General features: G+C 48.2%; 1 protein-coding gene across 1 annotated transcript in view; it reads left to right on the top strand.

Moving 5' to 3' along the window:
* RIT2 (Ras like without CAAX 2) overlaps positions 1 to 21,149 on the top strand; it is a 410,019-nt gene that overhangs the window by 104,786 nt on the left and 284,084 nt on the right. Inside the window, exon 2 of the mRNA XM_084832009.1 lies at positions 7,927 to 7,983. Within this exon, the coding sequence (XP_084688135.1) occupies positions 7,927 to 7,983 (57 nt within the window). The remainder of the gene's footprint in view (positions 1 to 7,926; positions 7,984 to 21,149) is intronic.

Below are 21,149 nucleotides of genomic sequence, written 5' to 3'. Positions count from 1 at the left end.
TGAATTTGGCAGCCAGTGCTGGAAAGCAAAGCTAAATGTTTCTTTCCACATATGCTTCAGACCATCAACAAATCATCAGCCATACAACAGCTAAAGAAGTTGCCCCATCATCAGAAATAATTATCTTTCTATTTCCATTGGGTGACATGCAATTAGCCCATGCCTTCTAAACAGAGAGCTCTTCAAAGCCTGATAAAAATTCATTAAGTATCTATATGATGACTTGCAATTCTAGATTTTAGGAAATAACAACAATTCAATTGGAATCTTGGCTCCCCACCTCCTTTGGTACAATATTACAATAATTATCTTCTGCATCTGCATGTATTTATTTCAGTTCCAGCCTTACCCATGTCTTTCATTTACTCATTCTAGTTTTAAAGCCTCATTTTAATACAGTGCCTCTTCTTCTGTGCACATAATTCAGATATAAGTGTCTCTAATTTATCTATAGGTGCAGTTTTGCACTCAGGCTTATTATTCTGAGGAGTCCAAAAGGCACACCATCAGCAAGAGATTCCTCCATTACCATACTATCGAACTGCAGACAAATGCCATGCCCTCTATCAGGCAATCCTTTTCTCCCTTTATGCTATTTTTGCTTACCATAAAAGAGACCTCCTGGATCAGGCCAAAAGCCCCTCAAGTCCAGCATCCCATTTCCAAAGGCCACAAGAAGGGTGTGGAGTTAGTCAGCTATCTCCCCCCTTTCCATAGCATCGGAGGGCCATAAAATGGCTGTTAAATTAAATCTGGGTTCAGCAACTGTTTGCTTATCTGCATGCATTATTTTAAGAGAAGCAAACAAACACTAAATGCACCAGCCTTCTGCTGTAGAGAAGGTGCCCCAACATCCAGAGTCCTGTGAAACTTGGTTTGCCACGTTGAAAATTACATGGTGAAACTTACTTGGTCCTATTTAAGGTATTCATTTAATCTCCCTCTTTGCATTTAATCTCCCTCTTTCTCACAGAACAAAAAATGAACTGGGGCCAGGTTTGTGATCAATAGGAAGATGAGGGGTGGGGGATGTATTGTCATTGAATTCTACCCCAGATTTTGGGGTTCCAGTTGTGGTGATTATTCGCTAAGTGAACACAATAGCTAAGAAGTTCATTGTATATCGTGATGGTCAAATCAGTCTATTTCCGATCTGTGTCACTTTTGCATGGATGTCCCATTGTGTCCCATTTCTATATTAATTTGTGATTTAAAGAAAACCCCCGCATAAAGTCACATTTGATTGAATATTTTAAATGCATTCTCTCTCAAAATATGCCAGCTGCATCAGGACATTTGGGAGGTGCAAAGCCACTGGATAACAAGTTTAGATCTGCACATTATTCTGTTCTTTTTGTATTAGAAATCACTGAGACCTAATTCCTCAAGCATCTCTAGTATATGGCCCAGTACATTCCTTCCTGAAGCACCACCAAATGCATCCACTTAAGCTTTTCAGGTTGCAATCCTATACCCACTTATGTGGGAGTAAACCCTATTGAATTCAATTGGGGGCAGGGATATGCACAGTAAATCTGGTAAAAGTTGGCTAAAACAAGTCAGTATGTCATTGAGATGGCAGTGGGCATCCCTGGAGAAGATGCTGATGCTAGGGAAAGTGGAAGGCAAAAGGAAGAGAGGCCGGCCAAGGGCAAGATGGATGGATGATATTCTGGAGGTGACGGACTCGACCTTGGGGGAGCTGGGGGTGGAGACGGCCAACAGGAAGCTCTGGCGTGGGCTGGTCCATGAAGTCACGAAGAGTCGGAAGCGACTGACCGAATAAACAACAAATGTCATTGAGAAAGTATCAAAGAAGAAGCCCAGGATAAGAAAAGAAAACAGAGACCAGATAAGATAGAGAGCAAGAATGAAGGGCCAGGTAGATTTTTTTTTTTTTGCTCATCCGTGATGATACCTGTATTATAAATGAGTTTCTTTAAATACTTATCTTGCAGAGCTACTATGAATTTATAATGAGGAGCCTTAACATTTATATTTGCCCACAATGCAGATGCAATCATTTATTTACATAGCAATAAATGTTTAATCTTGATCATCTATAACCTTTTTGATCAGCTGGTTAACGCTTCATGCTCTGAGATATGATCCAATAAGGAAAGGTTGCAATCAAGTAGCATTAACTCTGCAATTAATTTTAAATTAGAAATGGCTCATCCCACTGGCCACTCCCTTCCATCTAGCCATCTTCCTACTGGACCCCTTGGCCTTTTAGCTTCCCTAACTCTTGAGGATACCTCCCTCCAATCTTCAGCCACCTCACAAATGGTGTTCCACTCTCTAGGTGGACTTCAGGCAGCAACATGCCCTGGGAAGCTGGAATATTCATGAATATTCTGCATTATGATATCAGCTCAAGGTCAGAGTTTGTCTCATCGCAAATGCAATACATTGCAGAATATTGGAAGCAAATGTAGAGTAAGAAGAATTAGGCTGAGGATTTTGTCCTGATGTTTGTTTTATTTCTAGGCTGGGTGTGTTCTAAATAAGCAGTTCCCTTTCCTGCATGGAATTATCTGTTGAAACTGCAATGTAAACATACTTACTTGGGAAGAAAACATTCCTAGGACTGTGTTGTAGTTTTGATCTTTCATAAATGAAGACTCTGGGGCCCCATCCCAGTGGCTAGCTGAGGGACAAGTTCCTCAGTTCACCCCTGCCTGCACTCAGTAAGCGGCCCAAACTCACCCCGGCAGCCTCGCTGAGCTCCAAAATGGCTATTTTTTGAAAAATGAAATCGCAGTCGCAAAAATGCACATATTTGCATATGCGTGAAATGCACATTATTGTGACAGTGTACGATTTCATACATACGCAAATATGCACATTCACAGAGATTTGCATTTCCGCGCATATGCAAACATATGCATTTTTGCGATCGCCAGTTTAGTGTTCAAAAACTGGTGACTGTGGAGCGTGATGAGGCTGCAAGGGTGAGTGTGGGTTGCTTGCCAAGCATGGGAGGGGCTCGAGCATCGTCCGAGGACTGGCAAGTGGGGGTATGGGCTGGGCAGGCTCCCGGAGGACCTGGACAGGGACGGGTTCACACATCCCTAGTTGCTGGTTTCCCATGGCTAAGTAGGGGTTTGCTGCAAAAAGGACAGGGTATCTACTATAGGCATCTGTTTGGTCTAATTGGCTTCAGTATTCTTGGCATGACAGGTGGATACAGTGCAGGCTGGCAGAGGCTTAAGAGTTGGCTACCTCAGTGAGCACCCCTTCATGGATCACTGCCTTGTTGTGGCGAAGGGGCTTGTGTAACTCAGTGAAGCCATATGCTATACCGTGCAGGGTCACCCAAGACAGACAGGTCATGGTGGAGAGATCTGACAAAATGTGGTCCACTGGAGAAGGAAGTGGCAACCCACTCCAGTATTCTTGCCAAGAAAACCCCATGGAATGTATCACAATGCTAAAAGATATGATGCCGGAAGATGAGCCCCTCAGGTCAGAAGGTGTCCAATATACTACTGGGGAAGAGCAGAGGGAATTTCCAAGTAGCACCAGAAAGAGAGAAGCGGCTGGGCCAAAGACGAAAGGACACTGAGCTGTGGATGTGTCTGGTGGTGAAAAGAAAATCTGATGCTGTAAAGAACAATATTGTTTAGGAACCTGGAATGTCAGATCAATGAATCAAGGTAAGCTGGAAGTGGTCAAACATGAGATGGAAAGATTGAATATCAACATCTTGGGAATCAGCGAACTAAAATGGACAAGCAAGGGATAATTTAATTCAGGTGACCATTATATCTACTACTGTGGGCAAGAATCTCTTAGAAGAAATGGAGTAGCACTCATAGTCAACAAAAGGGTGGGAAAAGCAGTACTGGAGTACAATCTCAAAAATGATAGAATGATCTCAGTACGAATCCAAGGCAAACCATTCAACATCACAGTCATTCAAGTCTATGCCCCAACCACTGATGCCGAAGAAGCTGAGGTTGATCAGTTTTATGAAGACCTACAACACCTTCTAGAACTAACACCAAAAAAAGATGTCCTTTTCATCATAGGGGATTGGAATGCTAAAGTAGGAAATCAAGAAATCAACAGGATAACAGGCAAGCATGGCCTTGGTGTGCAAAATGAAGCAACACAAAGGCTAATAAAGTTTTGCCAAGAGAACATGCTGATCATAGCAAACACTCTTTTCCATCAGCACAAGAGGTGACTCTACACATGGACATCACCAGATGGTCAATATCGAAATCAGATTGATTATGTCCTTTGCAGCCAAAGATGCAGAAGCTCTATACAGTCAGTAAAAACAAGACCTGGAGCTGACTGTGGCTCAGATCATGAGCTGCTTCTTGCAAAATTTCGGCTTAAATTGAAGAACGTCGGGAAAACCACTAAACCATTCAGGTATGACCTAAATCATATCCCTTATGAATATACAGTGGAGGTGAGGAACAGATTTAAGGGATTAGACCTGATAGACAGAGTGCCTGACAAAATATGGATGGAGGTCGGTAACATTGTTCAGGAGGCAGCAACGAAATCCATCCCAAAGAAAAAGAAATGCAAGAAAGCAAAGTGGCTGTCTGATGAGGCTTTACAAGTAGCTGAGGAAAGAAGGGAAGCGAAAAGCAAGGGAGAAAGGGGAAGATATACCCAACAGAATGCAGAGTTCCAGAGAATAGCAAGGAGAGACAAGAAGGCCTTCTTAAATGAACAATGCAAAGAAATCGAGGAAAACAACAGAATGGGAAAGATCAGAGATCTCTTCAAGAAAATCGGAGATCTCAAGGGAACATTTTGTGCAAAGACGGGCATGATAAAGGACAAAGAAGGCAGGGACCTAACAGAAGCAGATGAGATTAAGAAGAGGTGGAAAGAATACAGAGAAGAACTGCACAGGAAAGATCGTAGTGTCCCTGATAGCCATGATAGTGCGGGCACTGAACTTGAGCCGGACATCCTAGACAGTGAAGTCAATTGGGCCTTAGGAAGCATTACTAACAGCACAGCAGGAGGAGATGACAGTATTCCAGCTGAGCTATTTATAGGGATGGCGGAGAATTTCTCCCTGAAACTTCGGGGGGCCGAGCGCCAATGTGTTCGGCCCCCCGAACAAGCTTCAGGGAGAAATTCTCTGCACCCCCCCACCCCCCGCGCCCCCCCGGGACGGGACTTACCTTTGCCGAATGTCCCTCCCGGCGGCGGGTCCGGCCAGCGGTTCGGCGGGTGTTTGTGCAGGGCGGGAGCGGCAGCCGGCCTTTCGACCGGCTGCCACCGCCGCCATTGCAATCAAAGAAAAAAAAACCGCCCCCATGATAGGCTACGTGACGATTAACGTAGCCTATCACAGCTAGATTTGCAAAGTCAGCCATGATAGGCTACGTAAATCGTCACGTAGCCTATCACGGGTGACTTTAAAAAAAAAAAAAAGTGCGTACGGATAATGGTGGCCCCCATAGGGATCTGCCATTCCTGTTCCTTATTTGGTCGCTGTAGTCTACGTAAAGATTTACGTAGACTACGGCGAAAATAAGGGCAACGCTATTTACATTCCAATTCCGAAGAAAGGCAATGCCAAAGAGTGTTCAAACTACCATACAATTGTGCTTATTTCACATGCCAGCAAGGTGATGCTCAAAATCCTACAAGCTAGGCTTCAGCAGTATGTGAACCAAGAATTACCGGAAGTACAAGCTGGGTTTCGCAGAGGCAGAGGAACTAGAAATCAAATCGCCAACATTCACTGGTTCATGAAGAAAGCAAGAGAATTCCAGAAAAACGTCTTCATTTCTGCTTCATTGACTACACTAAAGCCTTTGATTGTGTGGATCACAGCAAACTGTGGCAAATTCTTAAAGATTTGGGAGTACCAGACCACCTTACCTGTCTCCTGAGAAACCTGTACGAGGGTCAAGAAGCAACAGTAAGAACCGGACATGGAACAACCGATGGGTTCAAAATTGGGAAAGGCGTACGATAAGGCTGTATATTTTTGCCCTGCTTATTTAACTTATATGCAGAGTACATCATGAGGAACGCTGGGTTGGATGAATCACAGGTCGGAATTAAGATTGCCGGGAGAATTATCAACAACCTCAGATACGCAGACGATACCACCCTAATGGCAGAAAGCGAAGAGGATCTAAAGAGCCTCTTGTTGAGGGTGAAAGTGGAGAGTGCAAAAGCTGGTTTGAAACTCAACATTAAAAAAAACGAAGATCATGGCATCTGGCCCCTTCATTTCCTGGCATATAGAAGGGGAAGAAATGGAAGAGGTGACAGATTGTATTTTCTTGGGCTCCAAGATCACGGAAGACAGTGACTGTAGCCATGAAATTAAAAGACGCTTGCTCCTTGGGAGGAAAGCTATGGCAAACCTAGACAGCATAGTAAGAGGCAGAGACATTTTGTTATTCATTACATTTATATATTCATTACATTTATATCCCGCCTTTTTTCCTCCTTAAGGAACCCAAGGCGGTGTACATCGTCCTCCTCCATTTATCCTCACCACAACCCTGTGAGGTGGGTTGGGCTGAGAGTCTGTGACAGGCCCAAAGTCACCCAGTGAGCTTCCATGGCCGAGTGGGGACTAGAACCTGGATCTCCCAGCTCCCAGTCCAACACTCTCACCACTACACCACACTGGCTCTCATCACATCTCCTTGCCGACAAATATTCATATAATCAAAGCTATGGTTTTCCCAGTAGCAACATATGGCTGTGAGAGCTGGACTATAAGGAAGGCTGAGCGCCGAAGAATTGATGCTTTCGAGTTGTGGTGCTGGAGAAGACTCTTACGAGTCCCCTGGACTGCAAGGAGGTCAAATCAGTCCATCCTAAAGGAAATCAACCCTGACTGCTCATTGGAAGGACAGATACTGAAGCTGAAGCTCCAATATTTTGGCCACCTAATGCGAAGAGAAAACTCCCTGGAAAAGACCCTGATGCTGGGAAAGATTGAAGGCAAAAGGAGAAGGGGACGGCAGAGGATGAGATGGCTAGATAGCATCACCGATGCAATGAATATGAACTTGAGCACATTCCGGGAGAGAGCGGAGGACAGGAAGTCCTGGTGTGCTATTGTCCATGGGGTCACGAAGAGTCGGACACGACTTAACGACTGAACAACAACAACCTCAGTGAGCTGCTGGAGGCATCCACATGACAAAGCGCAGCTCATCCAACCCACCCTGCAGATTGACATCATCAGCAACAACCTTCCCATTCTTACCTGAAAGACAGGGTCCTGCACTCAAGGTCTGTTAGCGATGAGGCTAAGGCAGGGGCACAGAACCCCCAGCCTGCAGGCCTAATCCAGTCTCCTGGCTTCCTCAGTCTGGCTCAGGGAGCCTCCTTGGTTTCCCCCAGGGGGTGGGGCTTGATATCCAAACACTGCCCCCTGGAGGTTTCCCAACACTTATCTCCAATCTGAGATCAGAGAGAACACCTGGGATGTGGGTGCCTGGGGACACTGCCAGAACTAGGAAGAGTGGCCACTGTTCTCAGTGCCGGCTGAGTCTTCCTTAGTGGGCCTCTCACCACCTCCAAGGGGATGGCAAGATGTGAAGGAGGCAATCAACCCACTCCGTGCTGGGTGGGATTCCTGCTCCTCCCAGTGCCAGCCAATGAGCCAAATCCCTTTCCCGATGCTGAGAGGCACAGAACTCTGTGCCTCTCCTTAGCATGGCAAAAGTGAAAATGGGTAGGGTGATGTCACTGACATCATCTAGGCCACAGATGCCTTAGTGGGAAGCAATTCAGCCCCCCCCCCACCAAAGATTAGTTCTCCACCTCTTTGCAGATTCTATTATACAATAAAGGTGTGCTGATTTTACTCCATTTCTTGTCTCCTGTCTTTATTCCCAATGGGGGATAACATAGTGTTCGCTTTCCCAAATGACATCTCGCTATCATTACTTCTTTCCCTTTATGTCTTCCCAGCAATGACAATGCAGTTCACAAGCCATCGGTTCCCTGACTACCATGATCCCACCATAGGTAAGTTAACTTGTTGTTGTTGTTGTTGTTTTTGGTCATTTGGGCAATACCCATTGGGCAGATCAAGTCCATGGGTTACAGGTTGCCCACCATGATGTAAAGCCACCTTAAGGTCAAGGCAATGTCTCTTCTGTTTTTAAAAATCACAATTCTGCACCCAGATTCGGTGCCACAGGAAACTGGAATATGCAACCTGCATGAATTGTGGAAATTCAGCATTTCTCTTCTTTTGCACAAATGATTGTATTTTTTAAAAAAAAAAGAAGGGAAAAAAAGAAAAAAAAGTGTAATTAATTGATCTTGGTTTTCCAGTCAGGGAGAAGGGCAGGAGCTATGGAGGATCCCAACTTCAAGTCCTGGAAATCTTTTTCAGCCACCCCACCAGAGATGTCAGCAGTCACTGCACAGACATTTTCAACAAGCATAAGGGTAGAAACTTGCTTTCATGTTAAAGTCCAAGATTCTCAGACATTTGAATATGATGCCATTGGCATTTACCGCATTTTGCCCTTTTTTCCGCCCTCCTATGGAAATGTGAGATAGGAGAGCCTTGCCTATTCTGCTAGAAAGGAAAGGGCAATGCAAATTGTAACCCCATGTCTTTTGCATCTTCTGAATTATTAGTTTGCGATTGCCATTACAATGACGTTTCATTGAAACCGGAGCAGTGGATGTTGTTGTCCATCAGGCCCTTCCACTTGATCCCGGAGAGACTGGGCATCATTATAAATTCTTAGTATCACCTTTAAAAGGGAACAGTGAGTAATGACCCCAGGGGTACCCTTCTCCATGTCCACAGGGCACATCCATCACTTGGGATTAACATTGCTGAGCATTCTGTGCTGACAGATGGCTGAGAGCAAACATTTATCTGGCTATAAAAGGTGATAGCTTGAAAACAATGAACGACAGAAGTTTGGGAACAGCATTTCATGGCATGGCTTTCTTCTGGCTTTAACTGTTTCTGTATCTTTCACTCTCCAGAGCAGGGGAAAGAAATCCTGGTGGGAATAGGGCTGCCACCGACCCAACTGAAATTGGGAGTGGAGGGAGGGGAGAAGAGGGCTGTGATTTCTGCTTTTGCATCAATAATTAGAAAAGCAAGAAGAAGCGCACTGAATTGTTCCCCTTTCATGTGTTATTTTTTAAAAAGAGATTTATTTTTCTGTTTGTTTGTTTGTTTGTTTATTTATTTACAAGCATATATCACCTTGTCTAGGGATCTTCTCAAACTGGGGAGAGGTAATGAGCAGAGTACTGCAGGGCTCAGTCCTGGGTCCAGCGCTCTTCAACATTTGTATTAATCACTTGGAGGAGGAGGTGCAGGGAATGCCAATCAAATTTGTAGATGACACAAAATTTGGTGGGATAGCTAATACCCTGGAAGACAGAAAGAGAATTCAAAGTGATCTTGATAGGCTGGAGTGCTGGGCAGAAAACAACAGAATGGCATTTAATAGGGATAAATGCCGAGTTCTGCACTTAGGAAAAAGAAACCAAAGGCACAGTTACAAGATGGGTGATAACTGGCTCAACAATACTACAAGGGAGAAGGATTGTGGAATTGTTGGAGAGCACAAGCTGAATATGAGCCAACAATATGATGTGGCTGCAAAAAAGGCCAATGCTATTTTGGGCTGCATTAATAGAAGTATAGCTTCCAAATCTCATGAAGTACTAGTTCCCCTCTACTCAGCACTGGTTAGGCTTCATCTGGAGTACTGTGTCCAGTTCTGGGCACCACATTTTTAGAAGGATGCAGACAAACTGGAGAGGGTTCAGAGAAAGGCAACAAAGATTATCAGAGGCCTGGAAACAAGACCCTATGAGGAGGGACTGAAAGAACTGAGCATGTTTAGTCTTGAGAAAAGAAGACTGAGGGGAGATAGGATAGTGCTCTTCAAGGACTTGAAAGGTTGTCACAGAGAGGAAGGCCAGGATCTCTTCTCACTCATCCCAGGGTGCAGGACACAGACTAATGGGCTCAAGTGACAGGAAGCCAGATTCCAGCTGAACATCAGGAAAAACTTCCTTACTGTTAGAGCAACACAACAATGGAACCAATTCCCTAGGGAGGTGTTGGTTTCTCCCACACTGGAGGCATTCAAGATGAGGCTGGACAGCCATTTGTCAGGGATGCTCTGACTTAGATTCCTGCATTGAGCAGGGGGTTGGACTTGATTGTCTTATTGGCCCCTTCCGACCCTACTGTTCTGTGATTCTATGATTCTATAATATACTGAAAAACCATAAAGCAGTATACAATCATTTAAAGCAATAAAAACCAGAACACTAACTCCCCCCCCCGCAATAAAACAACACATTTTAAAGGGCTAAATGGAAAAGATACATTTTTTCTACCCTCCCTAAAGGCCAAGAGAGTGGGGGCCATTTGTACTTCTTGAGGGAATGCTCTCCATAGTTTGGGGGCAACACAGGAGAAAGTGCTTTCACATGTGCCCAACAAACAGGTCTCTGACGGTAAAGCCACCCTCAAAAGGGCTTCTCCTGCCCATCTTAGTACTCTGCCAGGATCAGACCGAGACAGTCTATCCCAGAGGGTGCAGTCCTCTTGGGATAGTTGGCTGCCTCGGAACTCCGAGCCAACCACCTACCCAATGCAGGACAGGAGCAGCAGATTTTGGCTGTCTAGCCACGGGAAGTTGGAGTGGGGGGGGGCGGATGACACATGGGAAGCATCGGAATGGCACTTCCGCCCTCCCTGCTCCAGCCCACCCACAGGAACACCCCGTTTTCACCACCCCACGCTCCTCTTCCGAGTGTGGAGCACAGGGCTATTCCACACTGCCTACGAGGCAGTGCGGGAGGGGGTGCGGGTCGGTTCTCAGGGAACTGACCTCGGACCACAGGCTCTGAGGTCAGTTCCTGGGAACTGACCTATCCTATGGCCATCCAGCCACTGACTAGCAGCCATAGGATTGCCCTTTTAGATAGCCAGGTCTCAAGCCACACAGAGCTTTAAAGGTTAGGACCAATAATTAGATTTAAGTCTAGAAAGCAATTTGCCAGCAGGGAAGGTTTTTCAAGGAAGCTGTACTATTTAGAGGTGTGTGCAGATAGCCTCTCAAAAGTATCCACCCTACTTGTGGGCAGAGAAAGGGAGGGTTCACTGAATTTCTCCAGTGGGAGGAAAAAATGTCCACAGTTTCTCACAGATAGGGCTCAACACTGGCTTGGCTTGTAGCACAGCATCTCTTTTTCTAAGGTTTTTTTGTTTGTTTTTTTGCTGCCACTGCAAGGGGCAACAAGTTGCCAACAGCATCAACTAGCCCCCAGTGGGGGCAGGTTAGTCCCCATTTTGCACTCTCCACAATGTAGGTGTGAGGGGGCAGTGTTACATCCACAGGGAACGCTGTGCCAAAATCTGCCATCCAATTTCCTGAGAGTTGTATTCTCTCATGAAAGAGGCTTCCATTGTTCTGTCTCATTTTCAGGGTGTGGTATAGTTTATTTTGGTAGTGTATTGGAGCTTACTAAGTCATTGTGAGGTGGCCGAGGAAGCTGAGCGTTTGTTTTCTATTACACATCTCTCCATTGCTCTGCAGCCTCCCAGATAGGGGTGTCAGAGAATTTCTCACCGAAACTTCGGGGGGGCCGAGTGCCAACGTATTCGGCGCCCTGAAGTAGTTTCGGGGAGAAATTCTCCACACACACCCCGCCCCCCGCCCCCCGCCCCAGGATGGGACTTACCTTTCCCGAATGTCACTCCCGGTGGCGGGTCGCAGCGGCGGTTCGGCAGGGCTTCGACAGGGGTGGGGGCAGCAGCCACCATTCCAAGAAAAGTAAAAAAACAACAACGCCCCCATGATAGGGTACGTGATGATTAACGTAGCCTATCACGGCTAGATTTGCAAAGTCAGCCGTGATAGGCTACGTAAATCGTCACGTAGCCTTTCATGGGTGACTTAAAAAAAAAAAAGCGCATACGGCTAATGGCGGCCCACATAGGGAGGCACCATTTGCGTTCCTTATTTAGTCGCTGTGGTCTACGTAAAGATTACGTAGACTACGGCGAAAATAAGGGCTATGCTATTTGTGTTGCCCTTATTTTCGCCATAGTCTACGTAAATCTTTACGTAGACTACCCCTGCCCAAACAAGGAACGCAAATGGCGGCGCCCATGGGCGCCGCCATTTGCGTACGTGCTTTTTTTTTTTCCCAAACTCACCCGTGATAGGCTACATAACGATTAATGTAGCCTATCACAGCTGACTTTGCAGATCTAGCAGTGATAGGCTACGTAAATCATCACGTAGCCTATCACAGGGCGTTTTTGTTTTTTGTTTTACTTTTCTGTTGAAGTTCGCGGCCGGGGAGACGGGGCGCTTCTCCCCGGCCTGAATTTTGGCTGGGCCAGGCGGGAAGCCTCCCCCCCGGCCTGAACTTCGGGGGGAGAAGCAAAGCGCCTCCCCCACACCGCGAAGCAAGCTGCGAGACCAGGTAAGTGACTTTCGTACATCCCTACTCCCAGACCACCTGCACTTTCTGAACTGGAAAAAATCTATGGGAGGAATTATATATTTATTTATTCATTTCATTTCTATACCACCCAATAGCTGAAGCTCTCTGAGCAGTTCACCAAAATGAAAACCAAAAAGCACACAATAAAACAATATAAAATATATAAAACATTAAAACCACAGTATAACAATACAACCAGAATTCAACCAGAATAAAACCTAGCAGCAATGCAGGGATTTAAAATTAGGGATGGACGGAACACTTACCTTCCGTTCCATTCTGTTTCTGCGGTGGGGGGGGGGAGGTGCTCCATCCCTCCCCCCGGAATCCTCGACGGGGGGGGAGGCAATCCGGTCCTCCCCTCCAGAATCCTGCCTAGCCGGCTCTGCTCCGTGGCCAAGCCGTGGAGCCACCGGCCGGCTCCAGCCCCCCGCAGCCGGACATCTGGCCACTGGGCAGCCCTGCAGGGACACAAATGGCGGCTGTCGTAGCCACCACCATTTGCGTCCCTGTATTGAGCTGTGATAGGCTACGTAAATATTTACGTAGCCTATCACAGCAGGGGGAAAAAAACCCAGCATACACAAATGGCGATAGCCACCATTTACGTATGCTGGGTTTTTCCCCCTGCCATGATAGGCTACGTAAATACTTACGTAGCCTATCACGGCCTCCGCAGGGACGCAAATGGTGTCCCTGCATTAGCCGTGATAGGCTACGTAAGTATTTATGTAGCCTATCACAGCTATGAAGAGAAGAGGAAGTGAATGGCGGCCACGGGACTGCCACCATTCTCAAAGCAGCGTGGACGGGAGCAGGTAAGTGCCCTGTTTTGCATGCCTTTGTGGGTTGGGGGCGGCGGGGACTTCATCCCGTGTGGCTTTCGTGGGGTGGGGGGCAGGGGCTTCATTCCGCGGTGGATTTCAGGGGGCTGAATGCACTGGCATTCGACCTCACCGAGAGCCGTTGCAGAATTCTCTGACATCCCTATTTAAAATACAAATTTAAAACAACCAAGCTAAACGTCTATGAAGCTGAAAATCTAAAATCCCTGAGGAAATAAAAAGGCCTTCACCTGGCACTGGAAGGAATACAATGTAGGTGCCAGGCGAACCTCACTAGGGAGCGAATTCCACAGCCAGGGTGCCACAGCAGAAAAGGCCCTCCTCCTAGTAGCTACCTGCCTCACTTCCTTTGGCAGGGGCTCACAGAGAAGGGTGCTGAGGATGATCTTAAGGACCGGGTGGGTACATATGAGAGGAGGCAATCCTTTGGATAACCTGCCCCCAAGCCATGTAGGGCTTTGAATGTTAATACCAGCACTTTGAATCAGGCCCAGAAATGGACTGGCAGCCAGTGTAGCTGGAAAACTACTGGCATAATGTGATCTCACAGGCCAGTCCCTGTTAACAATCTTGCAGCCCTATTTTGGACCAGCTGAAGTTTCCGGACTGTTTTCAAAGGCAGCCCCACATATAATGCATTGCAGTAATCCAGACGAGAACTTATCAGAGCATGGATAACCGTAGCTAGGCTATCTCTGTCCAGATGAGGGTGTAGTTGATATACCAGCCTAAGATGATAAAACGTGCTCCATGCCACTGAGTTCACCTGTGCCTCATGGGACAGTTCTGGGTCCAAGAGCACCCCCAAACTACGAACATGATTCTTTAGACAGAGTGCAACCCCCTCCAGAACAGGTTGAATATCACCTAGCCAGGCAGACGAACCACCCACTAACAGTACCTCCGTCTTGTCTGCATTGAGTTTCAGTTTATTGGCCTTCATCCAGTCCATTACCATGCCCATGCATGGATTCAGAACAGCCACTGCCTCACCTGGGTTTGATGAGAAAGAGAGGTAGAGCTGGGTGTCATCTAGGGATGTACGAATCACTTACCTGGTTCCGGTCGGGACATCCGCTGGGGGGTAGGAAGGCGCTCCATCCCTCCCCCTGCAATCCTCAATGGGGGGAGGCGATCTGGTCCTCCCCCCCAGAATCCTGCCCGGCCAGCTCTGCTCCACAGCGGCTCCGCGGAGCAGCTGTCCAGGGCCGGCCGCAGCCGGACTTCTGGCCATGGATGGGCCGCTGCGGACACAAATGGCGGCCACCATAGCGGCCACCATTTGCATCCTTCCAGGCTGCCGTGATAGGCTATATAAGTATTTACGTAGCCTATCATGGCATGCCCCCCCCAAAAAAAACGGTGTACACAAATGGTGGCGGCTATGGCGGCCCTATTTTTCCCTATTTTTCACCATTTTATCCTACGTAAATATTTACCTAGGCAATTATGGCGAAAAAGAAGGGAACCGCAAATAGCTCCAACTACACTATTTGCGTCCCCCCTTTTTTTTTTGCCATAATAACTTACGTAAATATTTATGTAGGCTAAAACAGCAAAAAAAAAAAAGGGAAAACAAATGGCAGCCGCCGTAGCTGCTGCCATTTGTGTATGCTGTTTTTTTTTTTTTAGCTTGCTGTGATAGGCTACGTAAGTATTGACGTAGCCTATCACGGCAAAGGCAGCTATGGAAATGGCGTGGTGGCTGCCATTTGCGTGGCTGCCTTTGCCATGATAGGCTATGTAAATACTTACGTAACCTATCACGGCAGCCTGGCCGGATGCAAATGGCGGCTGCTATGGCAGCCGTCATTTGAGTCCGCAGCAGCCAGCCGAGAGACCAGCTGCTGCCGCCGCCACCGAAGCCACCACCTCTGGAACATCCGCCCCAGGTAAGCTTTGTCCCAGGGGGGATCCATGGGGGGGGGCAGGGGGGGGAGGCCATTCCACCACGGGTTTCAGGGGGCCGAATGCCAGTGCATTCGGCCTCACTGAAATCCGTGTGGGAATTCTCCATCATCCCTAGCTCCATGGAACCCCATGGCATAATTGCCATGACACAGAGCAATAATCCCCCAGCACCACCTTCTGGAATCAGCCATCCAAGTAGGAGCAGAACCACTGTAGTGCAGTGTCTCCAACTCCCAACCCAGACATCCTATCCAGAAGGATACCATGATCGATGGTATCGAAAGCTACTGGGAGGTGCAGGAGAATCAACAGGGTCACACTCCTCCTGTCCCTCTCCTGAAAGAGGTCATCCCACAGGGTGACCAAGGCAGTTTCTGTTCCAAAACCAGGCCTGAAGCCCAATTGAAATGGATCTAGATAATCCATTTCATTCAAGAGTGCCTGGAGCTGGCCTGCAACCACCCACTCAAGCACCTTGCTGAGGAAGGAGACGTTGGGCACTGGCCTATAATTATTAACAACCTCTGGGTCTAGTTTAGGCTTTTTCAGGAGTGGTCTGATTACTGGCTCTTTTAAAGAGGTCAGCACCACTCCCTCTGTCAAGGAGGAATTTACAACCTCCTGGACCCAGCCGGACATCCCCTCCTTGTGTGATTTAATAAGCCACAAAGGGCAAGGGTCAAGCGCACAAGTGGTCCATCAGACTTGGCCAAGAACTTTGTCTGCATCCTCAGGCCTCAAGAACCGAAACTCATCCAATAAAACTGGACTAGACAGTGCTTTGAACGCCTCTACCAATGGAACTGCATTAATCGTGGTGTCCAATTCATGACGAATCTGAGTGACTTTATCTTCAAAGTGCCGCGCAAACTTGTCAGGGTTCCACAGTCTCTCTCCCTGGCCCAGAAAGTAACAGGCAACAAACCACTCCAAAAAGCTCCACTGGGCAACACTGAGAAGATGCAGTGCTGGTGGAAAACAACTGTCTTTTTGCCACCCTCACTGCCACAGAGTAGGCTCGATAATGAGCTCTAATCTGTGCTTGGCCAGACTCGGCACAAGTTTTCCCCCACCTGCGTTCAAGCCATCTCCCTTCTTGCTTCATTGCTCTCAGCTCAGGTGTATATCAAGGAGCTCGCTGGGCTCTGCTCAGAGGGAGAAGGCACTTGGGCGCAATCATGTCAACCACCCGAGTGATCTCTGCTAGGGATGGCGGAAAATTCCAACACGGATTTCAGTGAGGCAGAATGCACTGGCATTCAGCCCGCCGAAACCCATGGCGGAATGGCCTCCCACCCCCTGCCACCTCACGGAACAGCCCCGGAACGAAACTTACCTGGGACCCTGGCTGCGGCTGCAGCGGCGGCGGCAGCAGCGGCGCCTGGTCTTTTGACTAGGGATGTACGAAAATTCCGCCACGGATCTCAGGGAGGCCGAATGCCAGCGCATTCGGCCCCCCAAAATCAGTGGCGGAACGGCCTGCGGCTCCCCCGCCCCCCCCCAGGACGAGACTTACCTTGGGCGGATCTTCCTGGCGGCGGCGGCTCCGGTGGTGGCTCTGGTGGAATTCGGCGGCGGTGGCTGCGGTGGCCAGTCTTCCGACCGGCTGCCGCCGCCGCCATGTCCAGTTTAAAAAAACAAAACAAAAAAACGTGATAGGCTACGTAAAGATTTACGTAGCCTATCACGGCTAGGTTTTTTTTAAAAACCGTGATAGCCTACGTAAATGTTTACGTAGCCTATTACGGCTGACTTAAAAAAAAAACAAAAAATGTGCATACGCAAATGGCGGCGGCCATGGCCGCCGCCATGTGCTTTCCTTATTTTGGCATGTCTTAGTCTATGTAAACATTTACGTAGACTAAGACGGTGAAAATAAGGGGAACGCAAATAGCGTAGATGTATTGTTGTTGTTGTTTTAAGTTAGCCGTGATAGGCTGCGTAAACATTTACGTAGCCTATCACGGCTGACTGCAGAGACACAAATGGCTGACTGCTGCCGCCATTTGTATCCCTGATTGCCAGTGGCCGGATGTCCGGCTGCTGGCGGAGCCGGCCGGCGGCTCCGCAGAATTGCTGCGGAGCACAGCCAGCCAGCCAGGATTCCGGGGGAGGGAGGAACGGAGCACCTCCCCTCCGGCAAGGATTCTGGGTGGAGGGATGGAACGCCTCCCCGCCAACCATAAACATAATCCGTGAAAGGTAAGTGCCTTTCGTACATCCCTACTTTTGACTGGCTGCCGTGGCTGCCATTTGCGTCTTGCGAGGCTGCCGTGATAGGCTACATAAGTATTTATGTAGCCTATCACGACAAAGAGCAGCGAAGCAAATGGAGGCTGCTATGCTGTTTGCGCCGCTGCTCTTTCCGTGATAGGCTGCATAAGTATTTACGTAGCCTATCCCAGTAAAGGCAGCTACGCAAATGGCATAGTGGCCACCATTTGCGTAGCTGCCTTTACCGTGATGGGCTAAGTAAATACTTACTTAGGCTATCATGGATAGAGCAGCGGCGCAAATGGCGTAGCGGCTGCCATTTGCGTCCCTGCTCTTTGCCGTGATAGGCTACGTAAATACTTATGTAGCCTATCACGGCAGCCTCACAGGACACAAATGGCGGCCCCTATGGCGCAGCCTCCCCCCACCGCAAATCACATCTGCAAAAAGGTGAGTGACTTTCATACATCCCTAATCTCTGCATTCCACAGAGCGACCTGGGCTTCGACAGGAGCACCAGCCATACCAGCACAAAAATCCCCGAGCCCTGTGGAATCCATCAGAATCCATTAGCCTCTGAGGGCAGACCATTTTAATAGGTCCCCCACCTAGGGATGTACGAAAGTCACTTACCTTTTCTAAGGGTGACATTCGCAGTGGGGGGGGGGGTGGCGCTCCGTCCCTCCCCCCAAACTTCTCTCCAGCTGGCTCCGCTCCACGGACATTCCGTGGAGCCACCAGCCGGGGCCGCCCGCAGCCAGACATCGAACCGGTGGGCAGCCTGCAGGGACGCAAATGGTGGCTGCCATAGCCGCTGCCATTTGAGTCCCTGTATTTTGCCGTGATAGGCTATGTAAGTATTTACATAGCCTATCACGGAAAAAACAACAACAACAGCGAACGCAAATGCTGGCGGCTACGGCAGCCACCATTTGCGTACCCTTTTTTTTTTTTTTTGCCATGATAGGTTACGTAAATATTTACGTAGCCTATTACGGCAAAAAAAAAAAGGGGGAACACAAAAAAGGGAACGCAAAAAGGGAACGTGGCGGGTCGGCAGTGGCGGCAGGGGCAGTGGTGGCGAGGTGGTGGCGGTGGGTGCGGCAGTTGCAGGTGCGGCGGTGGGTGTGGTGGGTGCGGCGGGGTGGCAGCCGCGGTGGGTGCAGCAGCGGCAGGTGCGGCGAAGTGGTGGCGGTGGCGAGTGTGGTGGTGGCGGCTGGTCTCCTGGCCGGCCGTGGCCGGGTGCAGCGTACGCAAATGGTGGTGGCTATGGTGGCTGCCATTTGCGTTTGCTGTTTTTTGCCATTCTAGCCTATGTAAATATTTACTTAGGCTAGAACGGCGAAAAATAGGGAACGCAAATGGCGGCCGCTGTAGCCGCCACCACTTGCGTATGTGTTCTTTTTACTTTGCTGTGATAGGCTATGTAAATATTTATGTAGCCTATCATGGTTAAGTACACGGATGCAAACGGCGGCAGCTACGGCTGCCGCCATTTGCGTCCCTGCTGCCCTGTGGCCGGATTTCCGGCTGCGGGCGGAGCCGGCCGGCAGTTCCACGGAATCCCCACGGAGTGGAGCCAGCTGGGCAGGACTCCGGGGGGAGGGATGGAGCGCCTCCCCCCCCATCGAGGATTCCGGAGGGAGGGACGGAGCACCTCCCCCCCACGGCAAAGCAGATCCGCGAAGCGGTAAGTGACTTTCGTACATCCCTAACCAGGAACCATCCGGTTGGGGGAAGAACCAGAGGAGGGGGTAGCCATAAGGTGTCTAGCCCCTCTTCTCCTCAGCTGGCCTGTTAATCCCCCAATGCTATACCTTCCCCTACCTGTAACCACGGTTATGGTGGCACCTTCCCGACCCCTGAGTTGCTCGATGGACTTCCCAGGCTCATATTAAAATGTTAAGATGTAAAATATAAAAAGTATAAAAGAATATAAAAGCGAGCAGCAGCTAAGAAGGAACAGATAAGATCTGTGTTTGCCCCTTTCTTCCTTGTCTTTAAAGCTGCTGCCCTCTGCTGGTATCTCTGGAGATGTGATGAGTGGGTCTTCATATGCTCCTCCATGCAAGTGTGACGCTTAGCACTTAGCGTCGCACGTAGCATCAACACTTGGCTTAGCATTGCACTTGGCGCGATGCCGAGGTGCTGACTCTGGCAGCCACGCCTTAAGTACCTGTTTTGGGGCCAGGGGCAGAAACAGGCTCAGTGTCCACCTGGTGCAGCTGGTCTTTTTTCCCACAAGCTCCTTCCCCTCATTATGTCATTATGTCTTCCTCTGGACTTGAATCGAAGTGTGGGAAGCCGGGGACACTATCGACTGCCATAGAGATGATAGTACATTAAAAAAACGTACATCCTTAGCCACCTCCTAATTTCTCTGAACTTTTATTATGGGGGCACCAAACCAGGGGTATGCAAAACAAGTCGTGTGTGAAAGGGTTGAAAGAACTGGATATATTTAGTCACAAGAACAGAAGAACAGCTCTGCTGGATCAGACCAAGGGTCCATCTAGTCCAGCATTCTGTTCACACAGTGGCCAACCAGCTGTTGACTGGGAACCCACAAGCAGGGCATGAGCGCAACAGCACCCTCCCACCCATGTTCCCCAGCAACTGGTGTACATCAGCTCACTGCCTCTGGTACTGGAAGTAGCACATAGCCATCAAGACTAGTAGCCACTGATAGCCTTTTCCTCCAGGAATTCATCTAACCCCTTTTTAAAGCCATCCAAATTGGTGGCCTTTGCTACACCCTGTGGTAGGAAATTCCATAGTTTAACTGTGTGCTGGGTGATAAACCTCCTTTTATCTGTCCTGAATCTCCCACCAATCAGCTTCATTACCCTGTGTTTCCAGCACAGCACTAATAATATTATCCCAGTACTGTGCACTGTTCAGCAGCACAGCTGCCTCATTTTGCAGCTATTGGATAGGATGCCTTAGGTGAATAAACAGGTTAGCACAAGGATCCACCACTAGGCCTGCCTTTAAATGCTGGGATCTACCCCCCCCCCCGTCTGCCCAAAATTCCTGGGCTGCATCTCTAGGCCTCCCCCATATCACTGGAACCTTCCCACCACCACTGTTCTACCCCTAGATCTGTTCCAGGCTATACCCCCAGACCCAGAGGGTTCACCCTTGTTCTTGTACCAGAATTTTTCATTTCAACAAGAAAAAGTGAGGCAATATAAAATAACATCCATACCAACAGAGACCTGGCAAGCCTAGATGCGAATAGAATGACAAAAATGTCTCAAGGTGCTTCTTGCAAAACAAATACGTTGATTTTCAGCAGCAGTCTATTTTCCCCCCATAAGTAATTAAGATTTGATTTCTTTGCATTGCCAAAAATATGACTAATACTTCCATCTACCGTTCCCCCGTTGCTTGACTGTATCCTAAATATAACCATGAAGTCAACGTTCTGTAGCAAAATATCCCAAATTTGGGATCACAGACAAAAATCTGTGATTGGAATTATGCAAAGCAGGCAAATTTGCATTAGCGTTCCTTGAATGTTATCTCCAATTTTATGCAGGGTTTGGAATATTATTATATAGTACTCTTTTTTGTCAATGAATTGGCAAAGAAAAAAAAAGTTGAAACTCACATAGCAGCAGTTTGAACTTCTCCTGGGGTTTAGGGTGTCTGCTATTTCACACACCCCGACATCCACTGTATACCACTGACAGTTCTGTTTTTTCTCTGTCT

This window comes from Heloderma suspectum, chromosome 2 (assembly GCF_057233095.1).
Source record: "Heloderma suspectum isolate Gila_16-S chromosome 2, 16-S_ref, whole genome shotgun sequence".
Taxonomy (NCBI): domain Eukaryota; kingdom Metazoa; phylum Chordata; class Lepidosauria; order Squamata; family Helodermatidae; genus Heloderma; species Heloderma suspectum.
Note: the sequence above shows the minus strand (reverse complement) of the source record. Positions and strands in the feature narration are given on the sequence as shown.